Source organism: Galleria mellonella, unplaced genomic scaffold, assembly GCF_026898425.1.
Source record: "Galleria mellonella isolate WM207_F2 unplaced genomic scaffold, CSIRO_AGI_GalMel_v1 utg103, whole genome shotgun sequence".
NCBI lineage: Eukaryota > Metazoa > Arthropoda > Insecta > Lepidoptera > Pyralidae > Galleria > Galleria mellonella.
Genome location: NW_026441966.1, coordinates 41,640 through 57,868, shown reverse-complemented (window position 1 = coordinate 57,868; position 16,229 = coordinate 41,640). Strand labels below are relative to the sequence as shown.

The window sequence follows — 16,229 nt, the reverse complement described above, 5'->3', positions numbered from 1 at the left end:
TTTTCGAAAAAAAAGGGGAGGATTAACAACACTTTGTTAGTAATACATACTAACATGTTGACCTTCACATGGCTGCCCCTAGGAACCATCATGATTGTTTTTAAATTTGTCAAATGGGCCGTCTAACCTACTTCATCGTTGCCTATCATTGCTGCCTATATACTAATTTTGCACAAGCAAAATTAACCACTCCATTATCATCCATTAAAAAATCTCCAACAGAGAGCTTCTCCCAAAGCCTCAGGCTTTTTGTATCTCATATTATGATATAGATAAGCACCTTTTATCATCGATCACTGGGAGAGTGGTCCACAAGGAATTCATTCTCATATACTTAAAGATAAAGGATCACGTGCAATGTGGTTTCAAAGGAATTTTCTCTTATAAATGCTGAGGCTGTAGAATGAGCTCCCTGCCGAGATTTTCCCAAGAGACTACAGCGTGGGGTTCTTCAAAAGGGGGGTAAAGAGGTTTCTTCAGGGTCGGCAACGCGCATGTGACACCCCTAGTGTTGCAGGTATCTAAAGACTACAGTAACTGTTTTTCATCAGACTGGATGTATGCATGTTTACCACTTCGTGATATTATTACAATTTCTGTGATTGGTACATTTAAGTTTGTATATGGTTTGTTTTTTATATAAAAAAACTATATAGTACAAATGTAGAACTTTTATATGAGACCCTATTACTTTCAGATTACTAGACTAGTAAGCTTGTTAAAAAACAACACTAAACATTTATAATTATATAAATAGTCTTCCAGCGCACCACATCGAGGCAGCGTACCCAAGATACTGGCAGCATGGCCTCTTTGGATCGCCAAACTTATCTTTTGCGCAAAGTAGCTACCAGCTCTTGAGTCATTAGTAACCTCGATGTGGCGCGTTGTGATCGTCCGATAAAAATGCTTGGCATCTGAGCCCCACGGGCCACGGTCTGTACAGCAAATGATAGGAAATAATAAAACCAACCCAGATGTGAGTATTTACGCCTCTTTGTAACACGTATATTTGGCAAATATAGTATTTGATTGATTGATTAACAAGATAAATATTTTTATTACTATTTATGTATTCATTGCATCTGATGATGATTCATATCAGCCGTCAGCGATGCACTGCTGACCATAAGTCTCCCCGATAAGGGAAGTATTGGCAGTAGTTGCCTCGCTTGGATTGGCAATCGCAGTTACATAGACTTTATTGATGTTTTAAGAGGGACGCTGCTGCCAATCCTTCGACCATTAAGTTCCCTTAGTCGCTTCTTATGACACGAACGGGAAAGAAGGGAGTGGCCCATTCTATGCCGGGACCATACAGCATGTACTTATTTATTGTCCACTAAATAGAACAACAAATGGCTGTGTGATCCCGGCATAGAATAGGCTACCCCTTCCTTGCCCGTCGCGTCGGTGTCGTAAGAACCAACTAAGGGAAGGCGAGGGATGGGCAGCAGCGTCCCTCTTAAACATCTCTGAAGCCTGACCCCCAAGGAGGAGGCCTATATTCAGCAGTAAACTATTAAAGGCTGATATGATGATGATGATGATGATATACAATATTTACGATAGACATATACATATATATGCTATCCCACTGTTATGTAGTTACATCGGAAGTGAAAAAGATTTATTCGTTTGAAGAACAAGCAGCGACATCTAGTATCCACATGAGATACTGAGATGACGCTAGGAAACAAATTTTATGGTATGATAATGTTTCGTGAAATTCATAGATGGCACTATTCTAAATTTTATTTATCAAAAAATTCTCGCCGTTCTAAAATTTCACATTTGGCAACACATAAGCACAAATAATATAACACTATACTAGACATAGGAAACCACACACACTACTTTTCAAATATAGTTCATTTTTCATTAATATATTTGGCGTTATTATTATAGTTACTGAAATGTTTTAACTGGCAATTAGGAACAGAGGAAGACTTTGTACAAAAGTCGATTGCTTGGGTACCTCTGTCCCATTCGTGTTTCTACCGTGAAGCAGTTGACTTTGCATGGCTGTTTCGGTTTGTCGGGTCCTCGTGAGTCCTCAGGAATGGCAACGCATGGGGGGTATCATGGGCGAAACAGTATACTCTGTTATGTCTATGGTACTGCTCATATCTATAGGCGACGGTTACCACTTTCCATCAGGTTGACCGTCAGCTTGTTTGCCATTCTAAGTTGTATAAATAAAATAAAAAAAAAGTTTGTATGGGAAAAAGAATAAACATATTTGTTTGAATAGACTAAATATATGTATGTACATATCGTCATAGTGGTAGAATACTGACGGATCTATATATATTGTTAGATATTAAGACTACTAAAAACAAGGAGTGGGGCAAGGAGTGGGGAGCCAAGCCTATAAAAACCGGGTAGTTCATAGCATTGGTCTTTTTCGTTCGCCAACTCTCGAGGAGCGCAGACGGTGTGTGTGACGTGTTTTGCTGTAATCGGTTTATTATTATTTTAATTACTTAAGATTGGTGATTTGTTCGATTTATTATTTAAATATCTTTATAAAATTGTTATAATTTTGTAATAATAAGTATTAAATCATTTGTGTTGCTACCGTCCTCTTTTTTTTTTTATTATTTTCCACTTCTGATGCTAAAATCAGAAGTGGGATAAAGAACTTAAATGCCCACTATAACTTTCGATCTGTTTAATATAAGATCAACAAAGCATCAATCTTCTTTTGTTTTTATATTTCTTGTATGTGCATGAACAATTGTTGTTGAACATTATCTGTGATAAGCGGAGTCAGTCGCGCAGCAAGACGCGTCGACACGACCGTGATAGTAGATCGCGTGATAGGTCGCATAGTAGATCGCATGTTAGATCACGCCATAGGTCGACTTATAGATCACCTACTAGATCGCGAGATAGGATGCAAACATCACAGCCTAGGTTACGGAATAAACGTACTAACACGCCTCCTCGCCAACCCATAGTATCCCATAATTCGATGCAAGAAACATTACAAGCGATATTGACGCGATTAAATACATTAGAAAAAAATTACTCCACAAATAATCATAGTGATAATACTTGTCAACATAATCTCGAATTACCCACCATTTCCGATGTAACATTTAACTGTTCTACGCCAAGTAGGAATGTCACCGTAACTAAAGTACAGCAAAATAACGTATCGAATATTCCCATTCGTGTGACTACCCCACCTGGGGATCGCCAACTGGACACATCCCGGTCCGATATTATTATTAACAATGTTGATCAAGCTTTCCGCGAAGATAGGGTAGTAGATAGTACGCAAGCATTAGCAGACGCGATTAAATCTATTAGTTCACAACGGTCGCAACCATTTTGTGTCTAGTTTTGATCCCTCACTTCATAATATCGAGGTATGGTGTGCAGAGGTTGAACGCGCTAAGGATACTAACGGGTGGAGTGATTCGGAGTGTTTGTCACGTGTATCGAAATGCCTCAGGGGTGACGCGCGCACTTGGTTAGACGAGTGGGTAACTAATGAAAGGACATGGTCCAATTTTCTACAAGAATTTAAACCACTTTGTCCGCGTACACTTGACTATGCCAATATACTATTCGATATTATGAAAACAACTTCCGAAAAAATTTGTACTTATGCTGAATACGCTCGACGTAGCCTATTACGTTTACGTGTAGTAAAGGGACTAAGTGAGGAGCTCATGACACTAATAATCATACGCGGTATTAGTGACCCTCAAATCCGAGCCGCCGCAGCGAATGCTAATTTGACTTGCGACAACATAGTGTCGTTTCTTAATATTTACGTTAAACCTAGCAATAGTACGGCAACAAGAAATAATCTAGGAAAGCGCCCCTTACCTTTAAATCATATGAAAGGTCCCCTTAGGTGTTTTAACTGTGGTCAGTCTGGACATAAAAGGTTGAATTGCACGAAAAAGCCAAAGGACACTATTGTTTCTACCCACGCTATTGTTGATTCTTCTGAATCTACGCAGCGATCTGTCACTTCGAATACAAAAGCACAAAATGTGACTTTTGTAAGAAACCGGGCCATCGCGAGGAAAATTGTTTCGCAAAAGAAAGATCGAATATGCGTAATAAACGAAACCTAAATTTATGCACTACCCTTTTATTAACGGATCCCTCTCGAAGCAAAGACGTAGTAACAGCGGTAATACAGGGTATTCCCGTTGACGCACCCATTGATAGTGGCGCCTGGAATATTTCGTTTATATCATCCGGGGTAGTAAAATATCTTTCATGTGAATTAAAACCTATTAATTGTGCGTTAAAGGGAATCAGTGCAACAGTAATTCATGCCAATTTTTATGTAACGTTGACTATCGAATTTGATGAAATTACTCTTAAAGCGGATTTTGTAGTCGTTCCAGAGTCATGCATCGCATTTCCTTTGATAATAGGTACGGATATACTTAATCGCGACGGTGTCACTTATGTTAGGTCTAAAGCTAAACAATATTTAACGCGTTCACCTATGACACAACAGCAAGTATACGGTAGTCCCCAATACAAAAGACCAAATCAATACACCTCTTCAAGGTGATGATCGCAATTTGCTCATGTTAGTGATTAATGACTTTTCAAATTATTTGATATCTGGTACAACTTCAACAACTGTTACTACAGGCAAAATGAGTATTGTCGTTAAGGATGACACTCCTATAGCTTATAGACCGTATAGATTACCACATCAAGAGAAATTCAAAGTTCGTGAAATAGTACATGATTTAAAAGAAAAAGGTATCATTCACGATTCAAATTCAGAATATGTTAGCCCCATCCTTCTTGTGAAAAAGAAAGATGGCAGCGATCGAATGTGCGTTGACTTCCGAGCATTAAATCGAGTAACTGTTAGAGACCGTTATCCTATGCCTCTCATTGACGACCATATAGATCGATTAGGTAACTTTAAATATTTTTCGAGTTTAGATATGGCTACTGGCTTTCATCAAATCCAAATAGATGAGGAGTCTATACACCGAACGGCATTTGTCATTCCAGAGGGTCATTTTGAATATTTGAAAATGCCCTACGGATTGACTAACTCTCCGATTGTATACCAACGTATCATTAACGAAACCCTTCGCAAACATATTGAGGCTGGTAATGTGTTAGTTTACGTAGATGACGTCTTACTGATGAGTCACGCAGTCGAAGAAGGTATTAACCTGTTGAGAGACGTGTTAACGACTCTGACAAATGCGGGCTTTTCTATTAACTTACGGAAATGTACCTTTCTCTCGATGCAAGTAGAATACCTAGGGCGTATGGTGAGCCAAGGTCAGGTTAGGCCGATTTTGAGTAAGGTGGAAGCACTGGTGAACGCACCGGCTCCCGCAAACGTTAAACAGGTTAGGCAGTTCTTAGGCTTGTCAGGTTATTTTAGACGTTACATAAAAAAAATTATGCAACCAAAACCGCTTGCATATCACGCCTAACTAAGAAAAATATTGACTTTTGTTGGACACCGGAGCAAGAACGTGCGCGTCAAGAAATCATAACTTGTCTAACCAGTGAACCCATATTAGCTATTTTTAATCCCTTAATTATCGCTATTCTCCAGTAGGCGATGAACCGAGACTACTTTGTTTTATACCAAAGGGGCATCGGTTAAGTTTGTTGAGAATATTTCATGACGGACACGAACATATAGGCGCGGACAAAACTCTAGATTTAATACTTAAACATTTTTGGTTCCCTGGATTACGACAATTTGTTAACAAATACGTTACGCATTGTTTAGTATGTTTATCCAAAAAACGTGTACCCAGGGCTCCACACCAGCTAATAACTTCATGGAAAAAGCCAGACACCCCTTTTGATACTTTGCACTTAGACGCCTTAGGACCATTGCCCGAGTCCAACGGTTATAGATTTGTGTTGCTAATAGTAGATGCTTTTACAAAGTTTTGTATGTTATATGCAATACATAGGCAAGACGCAGGCGAACTTGTACGTATACTCACTAATGCTATATCATTATTCGGTGTACCAAGATTATTAGTAAAAGACCGTGGGCAATGTTTGAATCGTCCATTTTTACTAAGTTCATCTCCGAACTCGGTTGTTCAGTACACTATATAACACCTGAGATGCACCACTCTAACGGTCAGATAGAACGGTACGTGCGGACCGTACTTAACATGATTAGAATCGAAGCCAACCATAAGATGGCGTCATGGTCAGATCAGCTATGGAGGCTTCAACTCATCTTGAATATTACAAAACAAAAGACGACACAGACGTCAGCTCTGAACCTGCTTGTTAGCACCGAAGCAACGACGCCACTTATCCGTTTACTGGTACGAGACGTAGCAATGGAAGGATCTTTATGTAATAGGGAAGGTTGGCGCGCAATTCGAAGGGCGTGGGCCAACGAATTATTGGAGAAAAATCGGGAATGTCAAAATAATTACGTTAATCGAAATCGGTGTGCACCTCGTATTTTTAAAGTCAATGACTTAGTGTTTGTCATTAAATACTCGCAATCAACGGGTAAGTTGGACCCAGGAATGCGAGGACCGTACAAAGTCACCAGGATTTTGCCTAGTGGCCGCTATGAGTTGAAATTGTTGAGTGGGTCATACGGGAAGACTACACAAGCGGCAGCAGAATACATGGTTCAGTGGCACGGGGAATGGTGTCCCGAAACGTGCGCCCCATTTTTTGCAAGTAAGTTGACGGTTACTATTTTGTATGTACACGTTTGTATCTTAGGCAGTCACAAAATTACATCATACACACATATCAAGCTCGCCGTTCACTGACTAATACTAACCCATTAAAATAACCTCCCTGTTTCACTACACACATACACAGTGACTGGCTGAGTTATAAACATTGTGCTGTTTGGTAACCTGTTAGACTCATATGGTGTGACTTCTAAGTCAAATGTACACGGTACATTGGGATGTGCGATTCAGTGATGCCTCCATCCCGGACCGGTCAGAGCAAGCGATTCAGTGATGCCTCTGTCTGACTGGTGACGTAAAGCTTTACAATGGTGTGTAAAGATTTTACGGGTATCAGCAAGCGATTCAGTGATGCCTCTGCTGATGCAGGCACTGGGGACGCCCTTTGCCTGATTTGTTCACAGATGTAGCAACTCTGCCAGTTTGGACTTCGAACAGCCCAGAGAAGAGAAGAACCTACCACTATGTCCCCAAGTTGAGCTCTTTATAACCCAGATCTTTTATGATTGAAATATGAAAGTGAATTAATTTTCCTACCTTAAATAACGAGTGAAAGTTAGACGAATGAATGTGATAAAGACGCGAGCTTTGTGTGTATGATTCATATATGTTTCAGATAACTCTGATGATAGTGATCCTATAGCAGGACCATCGGGATCACAAGGAAGCACCTGCACGCCACAGAACGTCTTAGAGGAAGACCTGTGTCTATCATCGAGCACGGACGAAGATGCTAGAGTCGAGGACGACTCTACGTCAGGATAGGCCGTGTTAGATATTAAGACTACTAAAAACAAGGAGTGGGGCAAGGAGTGGGGAGCCAAGCCTATAAAAACCGGGTAGTTCATAGCATTGGTCTTTTTCGTTCGCCAACTCTCGAGGAGCGCAGACGGTGTGTGTGACGTGTTTTGCTGTAATCGGTTTATTATTATTTTAATTACTTAAGATTGGTGATTTGTTCGATTTATTATTTAAATATCTTTATAAAATTGTTATAATTTTGTAATAATAAGTATTAAATCATTTGTGTTGCTACCGTCCTCTTTTTTTTTTTATTATTTTCCACTTCTGATGCTAAAAATATAATATTTGTCAGATCCGTCAGTATTCTACGACTATGACGATATGTGCAGTAAATACACAAATCTTCGCAAAATTGGCGTTCACAATGTGTAGGGAGGCTCATCGTCGCCCTATCAACTGACTCACTGCGTTTATCACAATAGCTGCATCCTTTCTCCAGTCGCGAGGAAGTCAATTCTGACAATTTTGAGCGTATTTGTTAACTACTTAATACCACATTATAAGTAATAAAGTAAATAGTACTTAGGTATAGTATGCACACGCCCTGTCGCTCTCTGTGGTCTAACCTCACGCCCTCTCAAATATGCGTCAGCTTCAAGAAAACAGCATATTTCTTTTCAAAAGGCCGGCAGCACACATGCATGCCTCTGGTGTTGCGGGTGCCTATGGGCGCCGGTTATCACTTACCATCAGGGAGCTGTATGCTCGTTTCCCCCGTGTTAAAAAAAATATAATAATCAGCAGTTTGGTTAACTGAAGTACACCTTTGTTATTTTCCAAAGATTTAAATAATTATTTTGATACTGTACCTCAAACGCTTAAGATCTATATTGTTACAATATGAGAATGCAATAAATTATTGAGTCGAATGAACGAGGCATAACTTTTTCAAAATCACACATTCAATTCACTACAGAAATATACAGTTTCTGTAATTGTGACAATCACGGATCGTGAAGTCCAAGTGAAGTGTCCGAGGTGTGTTACCACAGCAATTACAGAACAGCCACGTGGTCCCGGCATAGAATAGGCCTTTCCAGTGGGTGTCATAAGTCCATTAAGGGAGGGCGAGGGATGGGCTCTCTCTATGGGAAAACATCTGTAAAGCCTGGCTACGGTTGCCAATCCGCCTGCCAAGCATGACTATTGGCAAAACCCACTAAGGGGTAAGCTTAAGTTCAGCAGTGGACGCCGATATGATGATGGTACCTTATGAAGAGGCGCAATTTTAATAATAACATCTACCTACAATAAGCTGTCACGCGGTCAGACATTGAATTCACAATTTGTATCAACATTCCTTCACATCAATCGATTCATGTATTTTAAGAATAATTCCATTTAATAGATCTGCGCTGTCGCACGCATGAGACGAGACAGCAGGTCCGGTGTCTCGTTATTATAACGCGCAACATACTACTACACTCGTTTACAATGTGGGGGCTATAATTAAAAACACCAAGACAACAGTGATAATTTATTTATTATTTGTCTAAGGTGGCTGCGGCGCGCGCTGCGTGGCGGCGGCGGAGGCGGAGGCGGCGGCGGCGGCGGCGGCGGGCGAGTAGCGCGGCGGGTTGGCCCAGGGGTCGTAGCCCAGCACCGACAGCATGGGTGCCAGCTCGGCCATGTCGGCGCGCACGTCGGCCGGGATCTGCCCCACCCACTTGTCCAGCGCGTCCAGGTTCACCGGCCGCACCACCTGGTCCGACGACCGCTCCACGTTGGAGAGCGCGACGCCGTTGGGCTGGTTGATGTAGCGCTCGTGGTGCAGCACGGCCTCGTCCCACGGCAGCTCGAGGAAGGCCAGCACGCGGCGCAGCGTGTCCTCCGGCGCCAGCACCAGCGACTCGTACCGCACCATCAGACACTTGTCGGGGCCCATCGTCTTGCACTGCTGGTACATCAGCTCTACCGCGTGGTTCCACTTGTTCAAACACTGGCGGTAGCTGGTCAAGTCGAAGCCCGTGATCGTCACCTGAGATTGCGATCGACAAATTAATACAACACAATACACATTATTTAATAATTAATAACACATATAATACAGAATATATGTATATACAATATATTTTTACGAATACTAATACGAACGAATCATAATGCGAGGACTGAAGACTTAAAACGTGTCATTAAAATACCACTCGACTTACGAATACTAGCTAACTCACCTTCCTGGTGATTATCGAATGAACAGTAGCACGACCGTCGCGCACCATGAACAAGAATTTAGCATTGGGGAAAAGTTCGAGGACGTAGGTGCCCATCTTGAGGACGAGCGGGTCCTTGTTGCAGAGGCGCGGCGCGGGCTCGCCGTGGCGCACGATGACCTCGAGGCAGAAGGCGGCGATGGCGTTGTCGAGCACGGCCTTGGACACGCCGGCCTGCTCCAGGCGCACGCTCTCCTTCTGCGAGCGCGCCCAGTGCTGCCGCATCTGCAGGATGCGCGGCACCACGCGCGTCTCCTGGCCGCAGCGCACGTCCGGGTGCGCGTCCAGCATCGCGCGCATCAGCGTCGTGCCCGAGCGCGGCACGCCGCCGATGAAGATCAGCGGCAGCTCGCGGCCCTCCACCGGCGCCGCCGCGCCGCGCCGCGCCCCGCCGCCCGCGCCGCCCGCGCCGCCGCCGCGCCACGCCCACGTCACCAGCGCCGCCGCCGCCAGCGCCGCCGCCAGCCGCCAGCGCGCACCCCTACCCATGCTCCCCCCGCCTCCCACCTGAAAAAATATATCCAATGTAACCCCCGATTTTAACTGTAATACAAGTATCAGAAACAGGTATTGGTTGAAACAGTCATTATGACATGTACTCGTATTCTAAAAATTAAGCTCTCTCGACTAGATATATAGTGGTACACGTGCCTTACGTCATATTTTAAATCTATCTATTATTTTCTGACCCATGATGTCCCACTGCCGGCCATAGGTCTCCCCATCTCCTATCTAAACTTCCCATTCAGTGCCACTTCAAAGCAGTCCTTTTTAGTCCAGCACTTAGATCGTCACACAATCGCTTCCTGGGCCAGTCCCGGCTACGCTGTCCATCAGTAGACACATACTGGGTGGAGATCTTTGTCCACCTATCGAGACCCATATGGTTAATATCAAATAATGAAATTTATTTCATATGAAGTAATGTAACATCAATATCTTATTTACAGTATTAGGTATATAGAATGATAATATAAAAGTGAAAAATATGATAATGTATATGTCAGAGTGAGACAAACAAATAGAAAAATAAAAAATATAGGCTCAAAGCTGATTTGACAAGAGTATAAATAAAACAAGTTCTAAATATATTTATACTTTAAAATGGAGTTAATTTTAAGTAAACATAGTTGATTAGAAATAAATGTGTTGTATTTGTATACAACATAAATTAGGAAAAAACCACAAAATTCCACATTTTTAAGTGTTAATTATTTATCTCTTTAAATGCAATAATATATAACTATCAGAAATATTTTGTACAAAAATTGGTGGAAAAACATACCTATCTAATATAATCCAAGCCATAAAGGTGCATGAATTAAAATTAAAATTATAACAAATATAGGATTTTTTGCATTTTTATTATTAAACGGTTTTATTTAGCTCGACCCGTACGGTATTTATTTATTTGGGTCAAAATTAGAAATTGGAATTTAAATACCTTCCCGTTGTCAGATTGATCTGTAATTTGGTACACACATTTAATTTAGATGACAATACAATATAATAAAATCAATAACATTATAAATCTAAGATGGCCGCCGATACAAAATGGCGGATTACATATTTTTCCTTAACCCCCGCAATATGGGTATCAAATGAAAGGGCTACACTAGTAAAACACGATGATTATGTCAAAATTTCAAATTCAAGATGGACGCTGTTACAAAATGGCGTATTAGGTGGGGGCATGATTAGTCGTATCGAGAACAGTTGCGTCTAAGATTGTGTGACGTTAGAGGCAGATAAAAAAAAAAATAGGTAATTAGATACCTCGTTAGTAAGCGGTAGTTATACCACCCAAGTTAAGGTAATAGGTTAAAACGTGCCGAGGACTGTATGGCATTAGGGTGGATAAAAATGTAATGTCGTAAGCGCTTCCCCCTCAAGATTGGGCGCATCTTGTTGTATATTAAGCCTTGCCCCTTTACTGGACTGCGGGGGGGGGGGGGGTCGACCGTCAAAATGCCCCTTAATCGTGGGAACAACATGGTAACAATAAACAAAAAATACCAACAAATATAAATAAGACTGGAGGCTTACCATCAGTACTTGAAATATTTGTAGGTGCAAAAGTAATGTTGCGGTCCAACATTGACGTTACAAAAGGATTGGTAAATAACGCTATAGGCCACATTACAGTAATTTTTTGGCCTCAGTTCCGTCGAACCCAAATGTACGAAACAGATATATCATCAGTTTTAATTGACTTTGGCACAGACGGCATGCACGTTATTTACCCTAAAGCCATACAGTTTCCAGCAAAATTCAATTATGGTATGGCTGAAAAAAGGATGTTGCCCATAGTTTTGTCATGGGCATTCACCGTCCATAAAATGCAGGGCAGCACCGTCGACCATGCAGTAGTATATTTGGGCTCAAAATGGTTTGAGGAAGGACAAGCATACATGGCTCTAAGTCAAGTCTCTGGAAGGGCTATGTATTGAGGAATTAGATTGTACTAAATTATCAGGTAAGAAACCATGTAATAATGATGCACTGAATGAATTAAATAGAATGAGGAATATTCGGTAAACAATTTCACTAAATACTAAAAACAAGAAAATAAAAATCGGTTAAAAAACTTTTAAGTTAAACGGTTTTATTTTATGTGCACTGAAAAGTACAAAATAAATAAATAGTTACTTACCTATCAACCTACGTAGGTGATCTCGGTCATTAATATCTCTGATGGTAGTGGTTGTCATAACATGAACTATGTCAGCGGTCGAAAGGCAGTTCATGAGAGAACACTAACACCAGGGTTTGCTGGTAGGTAAACTAAGCAGCCCACACTATAACAAGTAGGTATTTTGACCTTCTAGTTCAGAAATATTTTAGTACTAGGCAGAATAGCTTTTAGGCATATTAGACTAAAATAAAAACGTGGGGCCCCTCTGAAATCATACCTATAGCAGAGCATATCTTATACTTTGGTAGATCATGAGCTCGGTGTTCGCTGGTGAAGCCGTAACTGCTGGTTATTGATGGTCAAACCTCCAGTTACGATTATAGTAAGTCGATTCAGCGGACCCTGGACTCCGGAGCTATGAGGTTTCGGATGCGACCGGGATAAACCGCTAGGATGATGATGATGACGATTATAATAAGTCGATGCAATCCACACTTAGTATAGTAGAAAGTAATACAGAAATAGTTAATGGGCCCCACGTTTTTATTTTAGTCTAATATGCCTAAAAGCTATTCTGCCTAGTACTAAAATATTTCTGAACTAGAAGGTCAAAATACCTACTTGTTATAGTGTGGGCTGCTTAGTTTACCTACCAAGCAAACCCTGGTGTTAGTGTTCTCTCATGAACTGCCTTTCGACCGCTGACATAGTTCATGTTATGACAACCACTACCATCAGAGATATTAATGACCGAGATCACCTACGTAGGTTGATAGGTAAGTAACTATTTATTTATTTTGTAGTTTTCAGTGCACATCAAATAAAACCGTTTAACTTAAAAGTTTTTTTTACCGATTTTTATTGCAACTTCAACTCCATATAAATTCAAATGTGACTAATAATATAATAGAATAACAATTTCCTTGCCTCCTTTTTATGATTACATTGGCAGTCTGTCAGTATGTCTATGATATCTTCTATACACTTTGTTTTTTCACTGGGAATAAAAAAATTTACAAAGATTCTTATTCAAGACCTAAAATTAAATCTAGATACAAGAAATTTAACTATCAATCAATCACTTTTTTACATAAACATAATAAATCTGATGTTGTTGATTGTTTATGGGGTTTTCTCATGTATATATTAGTATCCTATATGTTAGGATGAGGTATAACACATGGATGTACCAAATTTAATTTAAATCCATTCAGTAGTTTGTACATGAGAATAACAAACGTCCGTCCATACATCTTCACAAACTGTTGTATTTATTTACTTTTATATATTTATTTTAATAACTATTTATATTAGTAGTAGGACTTACTAATGTGGAAAACTGCAAGTATAAAACTATTTTGTTTACTACTTTCCATTTCTAACTACAGACTTACAACAAGTACAATTGGCAAATTGCATGTATGTACCCAACTTCTGGCATAAGGTGGGGCAAGTCAGATATATGGCAATTGTGGTGCTTGCAGTAAGCATGATTTTTTAAAAAAATAATGTATGATATATTTCATTTATGGTATTTAATTAATTTACTTATACTCATCTCTTATACTTACAACAACAGACTTCTAACTTCTTATATCAATAAATATATGAAAAAAAATAAAAATATTTATTTATAATTATTAAACTAATATCTATTCAGGTAGTTTATTGAAAAATTATAATTTGAAAATAACATACACACAATACTTCACTATGTACACAATTTCATGCTTTTTTGGTTATTGTTCCATACAGTTTTTATTGGTTTTTGATCATTACAAATTTTGTTATCAGTAAATGTTCAATTTCACATACAACAAAGGTGTAAAGGGCTGCCAGCCACTACAACAGTATTGTGTGTAGTAATTATATGTATGTACACACACTCATAAATATATGTGTGCTCAATATCACTCCTTGCTGATATTAGAAACATGAAATTGATGTTGTTTGCTTGTAACACTTTAAAGCCTTAATGGTTCAGACAAAAATTGAGTATGAAGAGAGCCAAGTAACTTTTTATACAAATCAATCAATGTCCTAACAACGCAGTCACAAGCACAGCAATAAAGTCCCACCATATGAAGGCCCACTGGCCTATACTCTGCTAGAACAATTTATGTCACCACAAATATGATTATGGCCCACCTGTGAGGACACCCATCGCTATATGTCACCAAAATATTTAAATATCAAAATCTCATAATAATACATTAGTAACAAATGTAGAGCCCATACATTGATGCCCATACATGAATGTAATGATATATCTTACAGTTTAGTCTCATTGCAAAAAAGTACGATAAGGTAATGAATGACAAATAATGAAACAATGTTAAACTAATGCAAAAAATAATGAGGTCATACTACTGATAAAAACCCATCATATTCATGACACCGTATATGGTATGGTACTATTAACTTACGATAGGTTTACCACTTCTTGTTATGACCAAAACAGATCCTGTAACAATTACATGTAAAGACTTCATGCATATAATTATCATGTTGCACTAACACTAATGAACCATGGCTACTGGATCCCGGACACTGCATCCTCAACACATTTTACAAAGGCTCGTGTAGCCGACTGCCTCCATATACTTAGTAATAAAGTAGCGCTATGCCAATAGCACTACCACCAATTTTATAACAGTAACGTAATTGTTTAGACTGATTACCTACATGAATTAGTAAATTCAGTAAATTATTCTACCAAAATATTACATGTATTATGGCTTATACATAATATTTTGTGGATTACAATATTGAATCAGTAACGTGGTGCATGTATATTTGCATTTACGAATATTAATCACAAAATCGATTAAATTTAAACATAATGCAAATGTATTGGTGGTAATAATTCAGGATAACATTCCTTATTTACAGTTTATATTACTCACCTACATGAACTCGACTCTATGCAAAAAAATAATTACTGCTCCCTTTTTGCCAACACATCTCTTTAAAATCGCTTCACTTCACTCACGAAACTGAACGTATGAATAAATATTGAACATAAAAAGCGATTGAATTATTTGCAAATTAGCGAACGACTATACAGCAATACTGTACTTGTTTTTGCAGTACGCAGCCAATAACAAACCAAATCCGAGATTATACCATAAAAAATATATACAGAATATTGTTATTATGATCCAAGATCTTTTATTACAGTACAGGTATAATATTAAAGAATTGCGATTTTGAGTAAATATGAATATGGTTAATTTTTAATTTTATTGTGTTTAATGAAGTTAGCAACATGTATATCACATAAGTGTAGATAAGTAATCATACGTATACCAAATGTCATTGTCATTGCAATAACGGTCAAAATGTTAAAACAAATCGGAAATAAACCGTCTAGAGCCTAAGAACAAGGAATTACATAGAAGGACTGATAAAATAAAAACTGTAAATCATATGATTGCCTCCTTTCTTCTTATGCAAATATAATTAATTAAAAGAGGACGAAAGATACACTATTAGTTGCTATTTTTCTTAGTTCACAGCAGGCTAGTGTATAAAAATGTGTCTGTAAAAGTTATGTTCATTTGCTAGATTTTTACTAGATAATTTTATTTGATTATATATTTGACACAATTTATGTAGAAAGTATGCAAGCAGGTTATATTTGAATTTGTAGGGTTATAGGGTCAATAAAACCAAGTGAAACTATAAGCCCAATCCTTTAGTAATATGGATAAAACCATATTACGCCGACCCCAAATAATAATTGGGATAAGGGTAGGAAGATGATGATGATGAAAACCAAGTTACATATATTTACGGACTAGTCAAAAGGCAGATGCATTTTTATATGTCTATCTCTCTCTAACGTATTACAATCTCATAAATACAACCAGCAACACACTA

The 16,229-nt window shown here is 39.0% G+C and overlaps 1 protein-coding gene across 2 annotated transcripts; it reads right to left on the bottom strand.

Annotated features, from left to right (window-relative positions):
* Positions 1 to 8,965: 8,965 nt before the first annotated feature.
* LOC113510420 (protein-tyrosine sulfotransferase) lies at positions 8,966 to 15,635 on the bottom strand. Of its 2 annotated transcripts, XM_052897670.1 has the most exons (4): positions 15,254 to 15,635; positions 14,774 to 14,811; positions 9,674 to 10,219; positions 8,966 to 9,480 (listed from the first exon to the last, which is right to left on the bottom strand). In XM_052897670.1, exons 3-4 carry the CDS (start codon positions 10,199 to 10,201, stop codon positions 8,995 to 8,997), a joined length of 1,014 nt encoding a protein of 337 aa, XP_052753630.1. In that variant the 5' UTR covers positions 10,202 to 10,219; positions 14,774 to 14,811; positions 15,254 to 15,635; the 3' UTR covers positions 8,966 to 8,994. The 2 variants fall into 2 exon arrangements, with proteins under 2 accessions (XP_052753630.1, XP_031768287.2); XM_031912427.2 differs by lacking the exon at positions 14,774 to 14,811.
* Between the last annotated feature and the right edge of the window lie 594 nt (positions 15,636 to 16,229).

Bases quoted from the DNA above. Each gene is read 5' to 3' on its own strand.
- LOC113510420 (XM_052897670.1), bottom strand. From the start codon at position 10,201: ATGGGTAGGGGTGCGCGCTGGCGGCTGGCGGCGGCGCTGGCGGCGGCG. The intron at 9,481-9,673 runs GTGAGTTAGCTA...TCGCAATCTCAG, and splicing joins ATTCGATAATCACCAGGAAG to GTGACGATCACGGGCTTCGA.